This window comes from Aptenodytes forsteri, unplaced genomic scaffold (assembly GCF_000699145.1).
Source record: "Aptenodytes forsteri isolate BGI_AS27 unplaced genomic scaffold, ASM69914v1 Scaffold49, whole genome shotgun sequence".
Classification (NCBI taxonomy): Eukaryota; Metazoa; Chordata; class Aves; order Sphenisciformes; family Spheniscidae; genus Aptenodytes; species Aptenodytes forsteri.
The window spans coordinates 5924010-5942409 of NW_008795125.1; the positions used below are offsets into that span (position 1 = coordinate 5924010).

At 42.3% G+C, this 18400-nt stretch overlaps 1 protein-coding gene across 1 annotated transcript in view; it reads left to right on the forward strand.

Moving 5' to 3' along the window:
- Positions 1–18400, forward strand: part of FER1L6 (fer-1 like family member 6) — a 94299-nt gene that overhangs the window by 29322 nt on the left and 46577 nt on the right. Inside the window, exons 7-15 of the mRNA XM_009277230.2 lie at positions 484–562; positions 2332–2488; positions 3664–3850; positions 5465–5657; positions 6702–7051; positions 10197–10305; positions 12104–12284; positions 16304–16424; positions 17714–17814. Coding sequence (XP_009275505.2) covers positions 484–562; positions 2332–2488; positions 3664–3850; positions 5465–5657; positions 6702–7051; positions 10197–10305; positions 12104–12284; positions 16304–16424; positions 17714–17814 — 1478 coding nt within the window. The remainder of the gene's footprint in view (positions 1–483; positions 563–2331; positions 2489–3663; positions 3851–5464; positions 5658–6701; positions 7052–10196; positions 10306–12103; positions 12285–16303; positions 16425–17713; positions 17815–18400) is intronic.

Consider the following 18400-nt stretch of genomic DNA (forward strand, 5'->3'; position numbering starts at 1 on the left):
GTGTGGTGCTCAGTTGCCGGCTGAGGTTAAACCACGACACTCCTCTGGGTGTACTCAGTTCTTATGACAATTCAGCTATTGCACAGAAAGTGGTATGATTTCTGCAGCCTACTGTGAAACCAGTTATGCCCCATGTGTTTATATTCATTATGATTTATTTAAAACTGCCAGGATAAGTAATATAACTGCATCTGCTCTGAAGACATATCCATCTGATTCCCGCTCTATATGATCCTGGGATGAACCTGTGTGATTCCACTTGGATACAAATGTATTGGTTTCTAAGTTGGCACAATATTGGGTAAAAAACAGATTTCAAATGCTTGCTGTGTCTGTTGTGGCTCTGTACACCCAGTTTTGGGTGGTGCTGGATGTTGTTGCTTATTACCTCTGAACCAAATGTGATCTTTGTTTGGATTGCTCTTTCTTATGCTGACCGGGAAGAGAGAGAATGACATTCTTTAACCGGCCTTTTTCTAACAGGTTATGCACAATAAACTGATCGGGAGTATGCTGATAGGCTCCTTTAAAGTAGATCTGGGGACGGTGTATGGTCAGCCAGGTAAGCGGTGCATTTTCTGCCCTTTTTGTCTGTTAATGAGATGTGAGGCAGGGAAGGAAAGGAGAGTGCTGCTTTTCCACTTAGATGCTTGTGGTTTATAAAGGAGAGGGAGGTGTGGTGCTTTTCCACTTAGATGCTTGTGGTTTATGCCAAGGGATGAATTTAAAAGGTTTTTGGAAGGGTTGTTTTGGATACCAGAGCACCAGCCAAATTTTTGGAAAAAAGTTCAACACTGAAAACACCTTGACAATCTGCCCATTGGTGGGAAAAACTTATCAAGGACGGCTTTTCTTTAGGGGGTCAGAGTGGGAGGTGTGGTGCTTTTCCACTTAGATGCTTGTGGTTTATGCCAAGGGATGAATTTAAAAGGTTTTTGGAAGGGTTGTTTTGGATACCAGAGCACCAGCCAAATTTTTGGAAAAAAGTTCAACACTGAAAACACCTTGACAATCTGCCCATTGGTGGGAAAAACTTATCAAGGACGGCTTTTCTTTAGGGGGTCAGAGTGGGCAGCTGACTACTCGACAAAACCCAACTCCACTCATTTGTTACAGAGCATCCAAAGCTCTGCCGCGTGGGTTGGGGTAGGAGGGGTGGAGAGAGGGAGAGCAGGATGAAGCATGGAAGGAACAGTGAGGAGAGCACAAGATGAGAGGAGGAGCAGACCATAACGGGGGAGAGAAGAAGGAGATGACAAAGAGGCGACCATGAGTCCACTTGACCTGCCAACTTCAGAGCTGTCCAGTGCTTTCTGAAATTTGAAGCTAAGAAAAGATCACCTACCCCTTTTTTGGCCTGTTTTTACAACCATCCACAAAACACGTATCTTTCTCTCTTCCATAATTACTCAAGGACCTGGTCTCTTCTCAGTCTTTGGGAATGAACATATTTAGGCCACTTGCTATAGATGTCACCCAGTTATGGCAAAAGTGTAGAGTCATTCAGGCCACTCTCTCTTCAGGGCTCCCGCAAGAGTCAGTAGACAGAAATGGCCTGACTGAAGTGAGCAGTCTACGTCCATACTCAGACTGCGTTAGTCTCTGAATTCTGTCCTGTATTTCCTGACCACACTTTCACAGGAGGATAGTGTCTGAGGGTTGATCTTGAGCTCATATCCCTGATACATTCTGGTCTCTCCCTCCCACTCCTTTACACACCCAAGGTGATGGCCAGGCCAGGGACTTAATATAAGGTTTAAGGACCTCACTCAAGAAGGGTTGCTCAAGCAGGGCTGCAGCAAGGGCTGTTGTGGGTGAATTGTCTTGTGCATTTTACCACTGGAAAGATGGAGCTGAACCTGCTTTTGGCTTCTTCTTCCTCTGATGGCTGTCCACCCTCCTTCCTTCCCTTCTCAGCTGGCTGCCAGTGTCACACCTGGCCACAGCTCCCAGCAAGGGTTTTGCTGCCAAAGAGTACTGAGATCATCAAACAGCTCTCGTCAAAATAGGTGGCCTTTCCTCGTAAAGCAGCAGGCTTAATTCAGCTGCTGAATCTCACCCGACTTTTCACTGGTCTTTAGTCATTGACCTCAGTAACCACTGATGAAAATGAACTTGTTCCTGATGAGCTCTAGATCGATCCTCTTGTTTGCCTTTTCGGTCACACAACATTTTGGACCCTCCAAGTGTGTCTGGTAAACAAGTGCGCTTCAGCACAATCCTCCTGAAAGCACAAATGTTGTTTGCAGTGCTTTTTCTGGGAGTGGAGAGGAGAAATGTTTGCATTTTTTGCATCCTTTATTTGAGTGTTTAAGTTTGTCCATCTTACAGGTCATCAGTTTTGTGACAAGTGGGCCCTTCTCACAGACCCTGCTGACATTAGGACAGGAGTCAAGGGATACCTGAAGTGTGACATCAGTGTGACTGGGAAAGGTGACACAATACAAGCCACACAGAAAACAGCTGATACTGAGGAGCAGATTGAAAAGTACTCCAATATTTTCTTTTTTACTGCTTCCTTTTTTACTAAGTACCTCAAAAATCCTCTGCTCTCCTTTCAGTCCTTTCCTTGCTAACTCAGGGTTAATAGCAAGATAGCATCGTACACCTGACTCTTCTGATGTGCTCAAAGAGAGTTTTTACAATCCTCTCAACTAAATTGAAGGGCATGTTCGGGTCACTTCTCTGCAGCTGATAGAGTTGACCATGCCCTGTGGCTCAGTGCCAGATTATCCCTGGCAGAAGGTTTATTGATCTGAAACCAGTTAAATGTTTATGAAAAGCAATGAAGTAAGAAGAAAAAATATGAGGAAAAGCTATTCCTTCTCCTCTATCATCGGATGTGTATGCATGGATATTTTCCTTATCCTTAAATAAACTCAAGTGCATTAACATTCTCCTTGTAAAATACAGAAGTTCAAGGTAGTAAAGTATGCTGCCAGCATAGTTTAAATTTTACAGGAGCAATGTTTCTGGTCAGTAGTGACATACTGGACCAAGTCCATGGAGAGCCACCAAGATGATGGAGGGCTGGAGCACGTGGTCTACAGGGAAAAGCATGTGTGTGTTGGGGCTTTGGTTTCTTAGGCTTTAAGAAGAGCAGGTTAAGGGGGGATCCTACTGCTGTCTTCAACTGCCTAACTGCCTACTGTGCACCCCTGAAAAGAGCCAGACTCTTTTCAGAGGTGCATAGTAGAAGGATGAGAGGCTTTGGACACAGGTTAGAACAAGGGAATTTCAGAACAGAAGTAAGAATTTTTTTTACCATGAAGGTGATCAAACGTAACAGGGGCCTGAGAGAGTGGGATTCTCCATCCTTGGAGATATTCAGAATTTACTGGACAAGGTCCTGAGCAACCTAATCCAACTGGACCTGCTCTGAACAGGGGGTTGGAGCAGATGACCTCCAGAGGTCACCTCTAACCTATGTGTTCTGTGCTTTTGTGGTTCTATACCACATAAACATGTTTGCTGAGTAATGCTGTATCATTTTCTCATGGTAACCAGCAAATGTTTTAATTTAGATGCAGAAGCAAATTCATAGACATTTTTGTGTCTTCTTAGGACACAAGCTAACTCGAGATAACATTTTTGTTGGGAAAAAAATATCATTTCATTGTCTGAGTTTTCAATTTTAAGCAAATGGCTTCTGTTTTCTTTTAGGAACCTCTTGATCCCCAAAGGCTTTCCATCTGAAAGACCATGGGCCAGATTTTATGTGAGAATTTACAAAGCAGAAGGACTTCCAAAGATGAACTCTAGCATCATGGCCAATGTCACCAAAGCATTCATAGGCGACAGTAAGGACCTTGTGGATCCCTATGTGGTGGTCATGTTTGCAGGTCAAATGGTAATTGGGATCCTCTTCATCACAAATGTAGACCTTCTTTCCTATTAGCTGTGCTACAGGCAGGTGATTATGCTGATATCCTTTAACTTATAGTTACATAAATTAAGTAAAACACATATTTCTTTCATGAGAAAGAAAATGTTCAGTTCTTAAATTATGCAGGAAAAAAGTGATGGAAACACTTAAAGCCAGCAGATCTAATATCAGCCTCACAGCAGTAGGTTAGAGTCAGGCAGCAGGAGGGGAAAGAGAAGTCTGTAGATTTGTTACTAAAACATCAAGTTACAAGAAAGTGAATTACCCAGTGTGGTATTAGGTAAGTGCTATGTTTTCACTCCCTAGAGTGAAAAAAGGAAGCAGGACTGAAATAAGTAAAGATGGTTCAATCTGGATTTTAGGGCTGTGTCAAATCAATCTGGATTTTTCAGGACCCTTGAAGCTTTTCTGTGGGTAGCAGAAGAGGAAGCATTTGAGTAGAGTCTGTCTCAGTGTTGCCTGGCTTCATTGCTCCCAGAGCTCCTTCAACATCAAACATGGTGCTGCAGGGAGCTGCTGAGAGGGACCTTCTGACTTTGGTGGAAGAGGAGTGCAGAGGAGGTCCAGGGGCCTGCTTCCTCTGGGGTACACCCATGAAATACCGTGTCAGGGAGCTTGTCTTGATTATTGTTGTAAATAAGGAAAGAATCAAACTGGAAATTATTTTAAGCCAGCAACGTTTTCTGTGTGCAAGGAAGCCTTAGGGAGAACTCCAGTTAGTCCTTTACAGATGTTTCAGGCATGAGAATGATGCTCTTCATGCTGATTTCATGTTTTGTTGTGAATCCAAATTGCAAAGTATTACATCTGAAACTAGTTTGGGTTAAAATGGTCAAATGCATGCAGCTACTTCAGGTTTAAGAGAGGGCTGAAGAAGACATAAGAATGGGTCACTATCGATGTGACTTTGCATGGTGATGTGTAAAATATAGGTTTAGAGGTATCATTGGTGGGTTTCCTGACTTGGTTCTCCCCACCAAATGTGGAAGCAGAAGGCCTGCCACAGCCTGTGGCTGCATGGACTGTGATACAGTCTTGTTGTCTCCTTCAGGCTAGGAGGAATAGCTCCAGTCCCTACATACCTAGCACACAGGCATGTGCCCAGAATGCGAGCCACAGTAATCATGTTTTACACTATATAAATTGCCTCATTTAAGGTAATTCCATTGGTACATGCAGCCTGGCAGCTGTAATGAATTTCATCTTTTATGAGACAAATTGCGCTGCATAACTACTACCCAGGTATTTCAAAGCCATTTGAAGATGTGCAGTTTGTAGCAGAAATGCCAAAGTCTGGCTTCACAGATATGTTTTGTGCATAAGGACCATGAAGAATTAGATCTTATTCCAGGCTTGGCTGTGTGCAGGTGAGAATTCTTTAGCTATAATGTGGTCTTTTATTAGATATGGAGGGGAAAATAAACAAGTTAATAGAAAAGCGGAAGTACTTTCAAGATAGGATATTTGTGCTTTAAAAATGACCAGAGAGATGTTGCTAAGTGCAATTTGTGCTATACTCATTGCCATTCTCCAGAGTCTGACACCTCTGGGGTTAAATTTGCTGGACTTTCATTTCAGGGGCGAACAACAGTGCAGAAGAACTGTGCGGATCCAGTATGGCATGAACAGATTATCTTCAAGGAAATGTTCCCTCCACTCTGCCGAAGAGTCAAAATCCAGGTCTGGGATGAAGGCAGCATGAATGATGTGGCCTTAGCCACCCACTTCATTGACTTGAAGAAAATATCAAATGAACAAGATGGTGACAAAGGTAAATGGGAAAATGTCTGTTCCAGAACATGCTCTTACTGTAAAATCTACTTGCTTAGGATCTGGGCACTGGCTTATCCCGTTTTAGAGATGCACAGCACTCAAGGGAACATCTGTGGTATTTGTTGGTTCCGAAAGACCTTCTTTTGCTTAATTTGAAGTTATATGACATTGTGCTTGGTGCATGGTGGTCTGTCATTGCCTTTCTTGTTATAGGGCTGGTGCATAATTTGGTACTTTGTGACCATGGCATGAGTCTGCTCTAGTCCATTAGGGATGACTGATGTAAGTTTACAGTTTGTGCCAGTTTCTGTCTGGCAATGAAAGCACAAAGTGCAAATCACGGGCAGAGCAGGCTTGTGTTTTTGATCTACCCAGTAAGAGCAAAGCATTTGGGTAGGGCTCAGCTGGGTGCTATCACAGCTCAAGGAGGTACCATAGACTAGTGCGTCCTCATGTATTTGAGGTAAAGTTCACTATCTGGCATCTTTTCACTGATGTTTGAGCCTATGTGTATAGACTTATTTATACTGTGTGATCTAAATGTGAAACATGTTCAGTTGTCACAGCTCAGCAAAGGCACAGTAACTCCTTAAATTTGGCAATTCAAATGTGTATCTGAGTCCTTAATCAGAAAACAAAAGATAAATCATCTAAGGTAGGTAGTGGCATGGCCTTGGTAACAGTTTGGACAGGGTGAGAAGGCCTCCATTCCTCTCCCACCATGTCCCAGCCCTCAGTCTGTGGGAGCAAGCTCTTTTTTTCAAGAGATACAATAGGCCTCCTGTGCCAGCACATGTGGTACAAATACCTTCTGAGAAAGAGCTTCATATTGGCAGAGTCCCTGGCTGTGTATTGGCAGAGGCTTCTTGGTGCCTAGGAATTGCCCTGCAAAACAGTGCTCTGCATGAAGTGGTCCCCACCTGCATAGAAATGGGTCCATGTTTGGCTTTTGGTGTGCAAGAGGCAAGATTTCTTGTAGCAGACAGTGAGAAGAGCATGCTAAAACCTAATAGAAATGCCATAAAACACGGTTTATCTCCAGGGTTTTTGCCTACTTTTGGGCCTGCCTGGATCAATCTCTATGGCTCACCCAGGAATCACAGCCTCATGGATGACCACCAGGAGCTTAATGAAGGTTTTGGAGAAGGGGTCTCCTTCAGGGGACGTCTATTCATTGAGATTGCTGTGGAGATACTTTCAGGAGGAGCCCATGAATCGAAGTTTTCAAGTTTTATCAAGGATATCAAATTGCCATCTAAAGATAAAGACTTCAAAGCACCCAAAGGAAAAGACAAAACTGAGAAAGCAGGAGAGGATCGGAAGTCAGTTTCTCCTTCAGATAAGATGAACTCAACTGAAGTGGAAGTCGAGCCATTCAATGTGCCTTCAGAGGTCAGTATGATATTAAGGGATTGATTGACATGTGTCCCTAAACCTCCAAGGATGGCACCAATGGTGTATTTGGGTTCAGGCCATGTAATACTGCTTTCATGTGCTCCCTACAGCTTCTCCGTGCCTCCATAGTCTTGGGACCTTCCCATAATTATGCAGCGCAAATGGAGCATTAGTGTGTACCTGTAACTCGTAAAAAATCTCAAGTAGGACTCGGTTTCCATAAAACTTAGTCTCCTGTCCTATTGCCCCTTCTGCACTAGCTGCACCCATGTGCTCCTACTAGGAACTTATATGATGTAATATCTGCTAAATGATAGAGAGCCAATGGGGGCAGCCAGTAAGTATAAAGTCTGATTTTCTGCATTCATTTGAGAAAATTGGTAGTTGTCAACTGAAGTCAGGAGGGAATCACTGATGCAGAATTTGTGCAAGTGCAGAGGGATACAGCCTAGCCTGTTTTACTCTCCTCCTTTAACCCTGCATTGTCAATGTAGTTTTAGATTGCTGATCTCTTTAGGAGAGGGGCTTCAAATCATGTGCTCAGTCTCAACTGGTGTTAACTGTTGTTACTTTCCTAGCTCCACCTGTTGTACTGAGTTACAACATGGGAAGATCTGTGCTACGATGCTTTGAGCAGGTTGTGCAGTTGTGGCAGGGCATGTGGGCTCAGGTACTGAGCCAATATTTGAGCTTTTTTCTGGTCTGTCACAACACTGTCTGAGAGCAACAGCACATTGGTACATATGCAAGCTCTATTTTTTTTTTACCCAATAAATAGGAAGAAAAATATTCTTATAACCAATTTTCTTCCCACTTCAGTATGTCACTGATCAAAATTTTGGCTTTTGTAGTGGGAGTCCCACCTCAGTGCTTAAAGCACTTGTGTCCTTTATCAGATCTGATTCTTGGTGTTTTGACGCCATCTCTACAAGTAAATAGGACAGGAGAAATTGTTCTTTGGTCTTGAGGCCTAGCCTTGACGGGTGCTCTTCCTTGGCCTGTGCCATGTCATTGCCAGCATGAGTGCTAGCTGGAGCAGGTCAAGGAGTGTGTTAGCAGAGAAATGGCATGGGTAATTGCAAGCCAGTTGTGCAAACCAGTGCCCTGGTCTTGCTTTATATACTCATATAGTTGTAAATTGCCTCTGTCCCTCAGTTCTTCTCTGAAGACTGTAATAGAGGTGACATGAGAAGAAATTTATTTCCATATAGATTTTCCTTTATATGGAAGAAATCCATTATTGTGAGTGGCTCAAACACTATTGTCTTAGGTGCTAGCTAAATACTCCAGGTAGAGGAACAAACCCTGCTGTAACATCAATAAATATTAGCAGTAGTAATAAGGATTTATTTCTGGCTACTGTGCCTCAGTTTCAAATACAGAATGAGTAAAAGGCAACAACATAATACAGTGATGCTTGATATTCTTTTGTTTTTGACATTCAGCAATATTTCATGCTACAGTAGACACAGTAATTGTATTACACCTCTCTGAAAAGAAAAGCAGGAACTGGAGACATTACAAATAAGGCAAAAAATGTCTCATAGAGCCTCTGAGACAACAGAGGCAAATTACCCAGCCCCACAGCCCAACTTTATTGACCTATTCCAACAGCAAGAAGACATTAAACATTTGCGATTTGCTTTCTTTATAATGGGAGATAGATGTGTTTGTCGTAGTCTCTGAGCCTCAGCTTTATTAGGCACCCTATGCTCTGGGTTCATGCTGAAAATAATTAAGGTGCAGGGAAGCTAAAGCTACTCTGGAGCTGCAATCTGTGGTGTTAGCTTCGATATGTGATGCTGCTAATCCTTTCACTGAAGACCTATGACCCTTTACTGTGTGTAGCAGAAGTTTTTCAAAATGAAGAGATCATGGGCTGTGTCAAAAGCTGTTTCTGCTTTGCAAAAGTCAGGGAAATAAATATTCATATACAGCTGATGTTTTACTCATTGCCTCATCTGTTGCAAAAGAAGCAAGTACTGATCTTGCCTAGTGGGCTTCAGTATGCTGGTGTCCATGCTGTGAAATCAGTAGGGTTTGCACTGGAGAGATTGTGGCAGTCAGGGTGTAAAGTTGGGGAGAACTCAAACCACAAAATTTATCTCCTTTGAGCTTAGTCTTGGTTTGTGGCTAATAGCTTGTTTTGTTAATGACCCAAAAGCACTAGAGGTGTTAGCTAGCCTTCCTTGAGTGAGAGTGTGTGCCAAGGACAAGCAGATGTTCGGGCTCCAATAGTGCCTTAAAACTCCACAAAATTTCGTTACACTTTTCAGGGTGTACTGCTGCACCAAGACCCTTCGGTTCCTCTGCTTCCAAATTCTGTGAAAAGCTGAAAACAGGGTTACTGGTTTCTGTGCTGTGATGCCAGGGAAGGCAAAGAGCGGAGGACTGTACCCCTGTGCACTGAGACCCACCTTTGGGCCTGTAGTTTAATGCACAGTAAGATCAAAAAAAAGGACTGCTTGGTTTCAATAGGCTTTTGCACAGGGCTGCCATCTAATAGAATGTGGATGCTAGAAATCTTTAAGTCTTACTGGCATCACTGATAGCTGAGTGCCCCTGAGCAAGGTCAAAGTCTTAATAGTACAAACACATGGGTAATAGGTTAAAGTCATCCCAGGGGAAAGCAGAGGTGGGCAAGCACTCCCCTGCCTGGATGTGTTAGGATGGCAGCATTTGCTATTGCAATGCAAAGGAAAACTACCGCTGTCACTGCTAAATGACTTCTATCAGGATAGTGATATTTTGTTGCTGTTGCACTAAAAGGGCCCTTGAACTGCCATAGATGTATAGTTTGAATGATGGTATAAGAGTATGTGAAGATACTGAAACCATTTAATAGCGACTACTGGTAAGATAGAGTATGAAGTGCGGGGTAATAAAAAAATAATAATCAGTTATGATATAACTGGGCAATATTGACAAGACCCAAGTCACGCAGGTTTATCTCTTTTCCCAATCATATCAGTTCCTCAGAGAAGAAGTATTACTTCTTCCTACAAATTGTGCCTCATTGACCACCTCGGACAGATAGATCTACAACAGTAACAGAGCTACTAGACACTTGTAAAGACTCCTCTGTGCTTTAAAAAGTAGAAGTAAAATAAATGTAATTTTTCTGCCTCCTCTTCTCCAATAGATCTATGAAGAGAAACGTGAGGAATTCCTCCTCTTTGGGACATTTTTTGAAGCCACAATGATTGATAGGAAGGTTGGGGACAAGCCAATAACCTTTGAGGTTTCCATTGGTAAGTGTGTTAAGCTCTTCTCCAAAGCAGAGAGGGAGTCTCAGGAGCAAGGGGATGCTACATGCTACTGACAGCTGTGTCGCAGGACTCAGGAGTCAGCTTCAGAGGAGGGCTTGCACATTTGAATTAAACCCTGATCATCATTTCTCTGGGTAGCAGTCAAGCTGGGCATACTGACGCCTAGCTGTCTCTACTCCCAGATGCCCTGTATTAATACAAATCCTTTCACCCAATATATACAGCGACTCACCCAGTATTTAGCCTCCTAATCTCTTGGAAGACCAAACTCAAATAATTTACCTCAGGGCAGAGTTCATTCTGTGGTGCCCATTGCAATTAGTCCTTGGCTGTGAGGGAGACCCTTTGCAGGGAGGACCCACGTGGACTCTCTTGGCCAACTCTGTTAAGCTACATGTGGGTCTGTGAGTGTGGCATGGGGGTGATGTACAGCCAAGCCTCAAAATGCATGCACCAGCTTGTCCTCTAAGATCCTCCTGGTAAGTCCTGTCCTCTTTCTGAGTAAAGCAGGACTGTACTGCATATGGGACCTCCTCATGGTGGAGCTGAATTGTCGCCAGGAGCAGACTAAAGAGACAATGAAGACATTTTCATGAACATTGAGTGGATATTTTCAAAGCAGAAGAAATTTCCCTTAAGAGAGAAGTTTGAATTGGTCTCATTTCCCTTGCAGGGGTTTGCTTATCTCTGTACTAACCCCACTTAGAGTCCAAGTGCACAGTAGCACCCTGGCACTTTCCATCTTTGTGCTTGTGTACCTGAGTGTGCTCAACTGTAAGGCTATGTGTGGAGGGAGAGATGTCTGTGACAAACAGGGCAATCAATGAGTGATATTGATTCCTGATGCAACTTAGCAGGAAGCAGAGCTGACAATGACAAGAAGCTCATTTGTATAGTTGGACAAGAAATTATACTGATTCTTGTCAGAATTAATACTAAAGATGAATCTGGCTCTGAATTCTGGACCTGAACATCTACCAGCTACCTGTGCAGCTGAAATTTGGATCCAAATTTGGCAAATGGCCATTATTTACATGAAAGGCTGAACCAAAAGTCCAGATCAGGATGTTGTATGGGGTGATTCAGCACATCCTTCTCCTGCAGGGAATGTTTTCTGCCTGTCTCTAATAAAATCTGTAATTACCAGTCTGATGGATGCACCTCTTTCCCAGTGCTGATAATTGCCCTTTAAGGCAAAATCCTATCAGAGAAGATGCCTGTATCATTAGCAGAGTTGTCTGTCATTAGGCTTGAAGCTGGGGCCTCAAAGCATTGTTATTATTAACTCTGCAACCCTACTATGCAAAATTTGCTTGTCTGAAAATGAGCTTAAGCCCTTCTAAGATCAGACTTTGAAATGATCATCCATATGTTGTAAAGAAGACATACATTTGCTATGTAAATCAAACGCATTATCAGGGCTCCTGGGTCTAGAAATATCAACAGAAGTATTGGTTTTGCTTCTGAATTTCTTTAGCAAAAGCAGAAGGTCCTGGGTGCCAGCAACCAGAGATTGCATCACTTAGTGATGGGGGTAGTATACTAGGTATATATCACATAGGGCAGGTAAGGAAGCACTGTCCTGGAGTCTGAAAAGTCATTGGGACCCACATACCCTGTCAGGACCTTTATAAACTGTGGAATGGCCAGAACAGCTAATGAACAAGAGGGGACAAAGATCTTCCATTGGTATGACTGGTCTTTCTCTTTTTTTAAACCTCATGCAGGTTTACCACCTCCAAGCTAGTCATGTCTTCACTTGTAATCCTGTGTTCTCTAGGTAACTTTGGAAATATTACTGATGGGGTGTCAGCAGGAGTTGGAGGGAAAAAGAAGACACGTGATGGAGAAGCGGAAGAAAGTCTGCTGCATGAGGGGGAGGAAGAAATTTCTCATGACCTTGGAGTACCCCTGATATCCACCACACCCCCTGAGAAGCCACTGATCACAGGTGGGAACAGGTGAGGATCTGTGTTTCAAAACCTTATCATGCAGGACTTTGGTTCCTATTTTATAATCATGCGGGACTCATTAATAAACCCTGGCAGCATTAAACAGGTTGTGTGGAACTGAGGCTTTTGAATCCTCAATTACATCTTTCACAACAGTAAATTTTCTAGGCTCCACTGAAGTGAATGGGCTCTGACCCATTTTACACTCATCTTCTGATCTTGGCCTCATGGGCTCTTGAACTTCTGGTGTTTCTAAAGTGGCTGCGTTATACCAACTATACACTGGAAAGCTATAGGAAAGTGCAACTCCTTCAGTGTTATCTCTGGTTTAGGGTCCCATAATCTGATCACAAATAACATCCACCCAGTGACCAGCTCCAGAAGCAGAATAACACATCAAAAATATTGAAATCTGGTCAAGACAAAGTCAGCTTCCCAGAACACTTTCCAGAGCTAGTAATTATAGATGTAGTCTTAAATAGCAAGTAGTAACAGGAGTAGGAGGAAATAGTCCTTGAAAAAAAAAATGGAGCAATGGATGAAAACATGCAGAACAGTTCTTCTAAATGGCCTTGTTTATAAACAGAAATGTAAAGATTTAATTCATTTCAAAGATGCTAATAAAAAGAAATATATTCTTTGTTGCTTTGGTAGGTAGAATGATCCCTGATATTGCTGAGTGCCAAGACTAGATGGTACCTCTTTCTTTAGGCCAGGCACTGCCAAGGAGTTTACAGATATAAGGACCAGGTTGGAAAATCAACCTGGATCTGTTTGGTTTCTGGACCTCCCTAAAGTTAAAACATACTTTTATCCTTTCTTGCAATCAATGGCTCAGTCAGATTAAATAAGAGCTAGTGGAAGAAAACAAGAATGAAAATACCACGGTAGAAATTGTTCTTATAAAGAGAAAGGGGAAAAAAACAATTTTTTACAGAAAGATAGTTGCCTCTCCTTATTAACAGGACTGCAGATTTGGGTACATGCTGGGTTATTATCCTCCCTGAGAGACTGTGGGATTTTTAGTTTTTCCCTTAACAAGAATTTAGATTTATATAACTGTTGTAAAAGAATGAATCAGTCTTCAAATCTGCTATTTGCTTCTTGGCTCACTCCAATATTAACAAAGTTTTCTCTCATTAAAGATCCCTTTTGCTCAGATTTATGTAAAATGCTGCACCTTTTTTTCCCCTCCTGTGCTATCTAAAAAAGTTTGGCCAGCCACAGATACCAACTAATGATTTTATGACTGTCATCTCATATTGGCGTCTTACTGGTCTCATGACTGGATATTTTTAGTATTAATCAGTACTTAATGGGATATCCAATAGTTTAGATGAACTCTGCATTTTAGAATCATAAATGAACAATAGAAAACAGTAACAAGAGTCCATTTTGGAGATTAAAACCACTAACTAATTAAAGGAGCAGGCAGAGCAATAAGACTTCTAAAGCAGACACCGTGAAATTGCCAGGAATTTCCCACATTTATGTCAAAATGTATAACAAGGATAAGCTAACACTGAAAAAGTGGCTCCCCCAAATTCTCATAGAGGGAATAATAGACATGAAAGCTCAGTCTTCCGTATGAATTATTTCATGGCTATATAATTTTCTTAGTAAATCCCATGAAAAGACTCATAAGGTCTATGAATTTTAGGTTAAGATGTTCTGGCATTGGGAGATAGTTGAATTGTTTTTCCCTCATATGAAACCACCGAAATTAATGATTGCCTGAGACCTGTGTGGCTCTGCTATGCACCGAATTCAATGGGTAATGCTCACCTTGCTGTAGGTTACTGAGGAATGGGAAATTCTGTTTCTCTTTTGATATCCCATAGGGCAGTAAAATGAAGTTGTAGAGAAGACCTTCATCTTTTTAAACAGAAAAATTCTCACATAAACCTATTAGGGATGTGTAGAAATCAGGAGTTATGGATAGGATGCTCAAGAACAACAAGTGATTTGGTTTCTGTGGGCTTGGCTTAGTGATTAAACACAGGTGCCCAGTTCTATCTGAAATGACTTACAGTATCTGAGGCATCCTTACAAGCAAACATGAGAGACCCAGCCCCTTCTGGGCCCACAGGTGGATGCCCATGCTTGGGCAACTCAGCTTATTGGGGCTCTGGATTTCAGGCGCTGATGATCAGGACTTTCTAAAAATTTGGCTGTGCTCAGATAGAGAGACCTTGAAATGGAAGAAGTCAAGTCTCCTCTCCATACCAAGTGTACTCTCCTTTCTTGGATACCACAGCCTCTCCCAGAGGAGAGGAAATGGAAAATGCAACCATTTTTTCTGCCAGTTGTTGAAAATCATGAAGAGCAGGAGACTCTGGTAGTTTTATTCTTTATTATTTAGAGAATTAGTTTCTGTGGAGAAATACTGAAGGGTCACAAGGCAAGTTGTGCTGGTTTTGACTGGGATAGAGTTAATTTTCTCCATAGTAGCTAGTATGCGGCTATGTTTTGGATTTGTGCTGGAAACAGTGTTGATAACACAGGGAAGTTTTCATTACTGCTGAGCAGTGCTTACACAGAGTCAAGGCCTTTTCTGCTTCTCACACCACCCCACCAGCGAGTAGGCTGGGGGTGCACAAGAAGCTGGGAGGGGACACCGCTGGGACAGCTGACCCCAACTGACCAAAGGGATATCCCATACGGTATGACATCATGCTCAGCATATAAAGCTGGGGGAAGAAGAAGGAAGGGGGGGACATTCAGAGTGATGGCATTTGTCTTCCCAAGTAACCGTTATGTGTGATGGAGCCCTGCTTTCCTGGAGATGGCTGAACACCTGCCTGCCCATGGGAAGTGGTGAATGAATTCCTTGTTTTGCTTTGCTTGCATGCACGGCTTTTGCTTTACCTGTTAAACTGTCTTTATCTCAACCCACGAGTTTTCTCACTTTTACTCTTCCGATTCTCTCCCCCATCCCACTGGGGAGGAGTGAACGAGTGGCTGTGTGGGGCTTAGTTGCTGGCTGGGGTTAAACCACGACACGAGTATACACCAGAAAATAGCTCTCCAGTACAGCCTTTTCTCAGCTACAGAGCACGTATTGGTGGCATTGGGTTAGAGCCATTCCCAGAAGAACGTAAAGCAGTTTATAGAGCTTCATATCCATTAAAAAGCTCTCCACTGTCCCACCATTAGTAAGGAAAATGATGAGACCTCTAGTGTTAAATCCAGTATGGCTGAGCATGGTGTTTCATAGGGCTATAGTATTTCTATAAAGGGAGGACAACGTGCTTATCAGGTACATGGTTTTGACATAGTGCCTACCAGAACTCTAATCAAAACATCAGGCTTTGTGGCAGGTGTGCATTGAAGTCTGCAGAGCCTCTGGTTATGCTGGCATCTTTCTCATTTTTTTCAGTACAAGGCACGCATACAGCTGAACACCCAAAGAAATCAGCATTACAAAAAGAATCAATATGGCAACTTGGACCTAAGATAAAAAGTGAGAAAAGAGAGAGCAGCAGATGCATTTTATCACTGAGTTGTTATGGGTTTGGTATCACTTTTACTAAGCAGGATCCTGCAGATCAGCTTCTGCCAAGGAATGTCAATCTCCACTAACTATTGCTTTTGAAAAAAAGCATCTTGTGAAAGTAATGTCATGGTGAGACTCTGCCATGCCTCTACCGCTGTGCAGTGTGTGGAGCTATTCCTCTTGAAGAGGTGATCAGATTTTAATCCTTGCTCCTTTTCCCCTTGTTGCTTCTCACCATTAACAGTATTTCAGAGCTTCTTTGCATGCCTCTTTGCCTGGCTTTTTTCCCACCCTGGAAAGCACTGAAATTAGATCCAAGACTTCAAGCTTTTTCTCTTCAGGGATCTCACAGGTAGCATAAGTGATGTTTGTGTTTGTTCTTCCCAGTATTTACTGGTTAGCACATGTGAACACATCCTGTTGTGTCCTCGGTTTCTGTGCTGTGAGAGAGCACCAAACAGTTTTTATTTCCCGTGCCTCACCCTGAACTCCTCTCTCACCTTTATGATCTGCTCTGTACTTTGTTTCACAGGAACTACCAGTACCTGCCGTACGACGAGAGGAAGCCCTGTATCTGTGTCAAGAGCTACTGGGACGACCAGACCTTTCGTCTGTACTCTTCCAACACTCTTGAGAAAATGGCGGATCACCTGGTGAGTGGCAACCATCCTCCCAGGCTCATGTATTCAGCAGAGTATGGCAGTGAGAGGTCACGTTCCCCAAAACAGGCCTTCAAAATTTCCCCCAACTGCATTCCTTGCTGTTCATTTTGTGAAAGAGTAGCTGATATCAGCCCCTTCTCTTCTTTTTTTCCAAATTGCTTTGATCTATTACAGCTAGTCAAGTATTCCTGTCCACAATGGGTTTTTTGGCCATAGGGCTGTCGTCTTTTTTCAGAAGCATTTTATTCTTTGTAAGAACAGTCAAACAATTAAAATATGAGATATAGAATAATTTTGTCTCCTATGGCTCTTCCTCTGGTGTCTTCTTGCCCAGACCACATGGTTTAACCTGTGTTTATGTTGGAGACTCTTTAAAGGACACTTTTTGGTTTTAGTTTTCCTATTGATAGAGACAAAATGGCATATCGTCTCATGGGCAGTCACTGTGATGCCCTAGTCATAGTGTTTTCCCATAATGATGTTTTTTTCTACCCTTGTTTAAAGTTGACTATCAACAATCTCAAGAAAGTAGTAGTATTTTTTTTAAAGTGACTTCTGATGTTGAATATTTTAATTTGAGGCACTCAGATTAAGAGTCTGATTCGTCCCTCATTTATCCTTATATACCTCATGAGCAACAACACTGAGGTTATACCCATGCAAGGTTGTATCATGCGAAGACAGTGGCTTATAGGCCAACATTTCAAACCCAGGTATTTGAAAATTCAACATCTGAATATATATATGGAGAGATATGTTTGTCAGTGTACCTGAACACCCCCAGGCCTTGCTGGAAATCCAGCCATTTATTTTAGTTTGTAAGAACAGACTCAATTTCTCAATGATAGCAGTAGGTGTTGCGGTAGACCTTGCATATGGATTCAGGTGCCCACTAAAGTTTAAGAAGTTAACTCCAGCAACTTGCTAAATTTAAGCAACAGGGCTGGAAACAGAACCAAACAGTTTTTCCTCCTACCTAGTGGAGAATGTTTCCCACTGACTGATCTTCACCAAAGAAGTGAGAAAACAAAGCTGCTCCAAGCAGTAGTAGCTTGGACTAGTAGTTGGAGAGACACAGAAAGGTCAGAATAAATCATGCTGTCAGAGTCTTCTCTCGGCACACTTCAAGCGTAGTGATATATCAAAGGTCCTGTTCTGTCAGGTTACAAAGTCGCCTCCCTCATTCTTGCTAGTCATACAGTGAATAATGGTGTTATAACACTGGCAGAATGATAAAGTGCCCTCCTTTACATAATGGCTTCTTCATGTGTTTTTCATAGGAAGAATCATTAGAGCAAGTAAAGGACTTGATCAAGGTTTCAGGGATTGCATCTGAGGAGAAAATGAGGATGACCCTGAATGATTTTATAAATCAAAGCAGGTAACCACATTTACTAGAAGCAATCAGAAAATCAACTTTATATGTTGGCTACAAATTCAAGGCTAGACAAGGAAACTGATGATAATTAAAAAAAGTACAGTAAACATACTGAGATATATATTTTATTTATTCTGCTATAAAAGCAAAGGCCTTCCCAAATTGCAGTTTCTATTTATACAGAGAAAGTATTTTCTTGTTATTTTCAATATTAAGTATTGACAGTAGACTACTGCCAATGATTGTCATATTATTTTGGCTTTCTGGATTCCAAGAATAGAACGTATATGGGATAAGTAGGTGTCCTGGTTTCGGCTGGGATAGAGTTAATTTTCTTCCTAGTAGCTGGTACAGTGCCGTGTTTTGGATTTAGGATAAGAATAATGTTGATAATGCACCCATGTTTTAGTTGTTGCTGATTAGTGCTTACACTAGTCAAGGACTTTTCATCTTCCCATGCTCTACTGACTGACAAGGCTGGGGGTACACAAGAAGCTGGGAGGGGGCACAGCCAGGACAGCTGACCCCAACTCGCCAGAGGGACATTCCATCCCATGTGACGTCATGCTCAGTACATCAACTGGGGAAA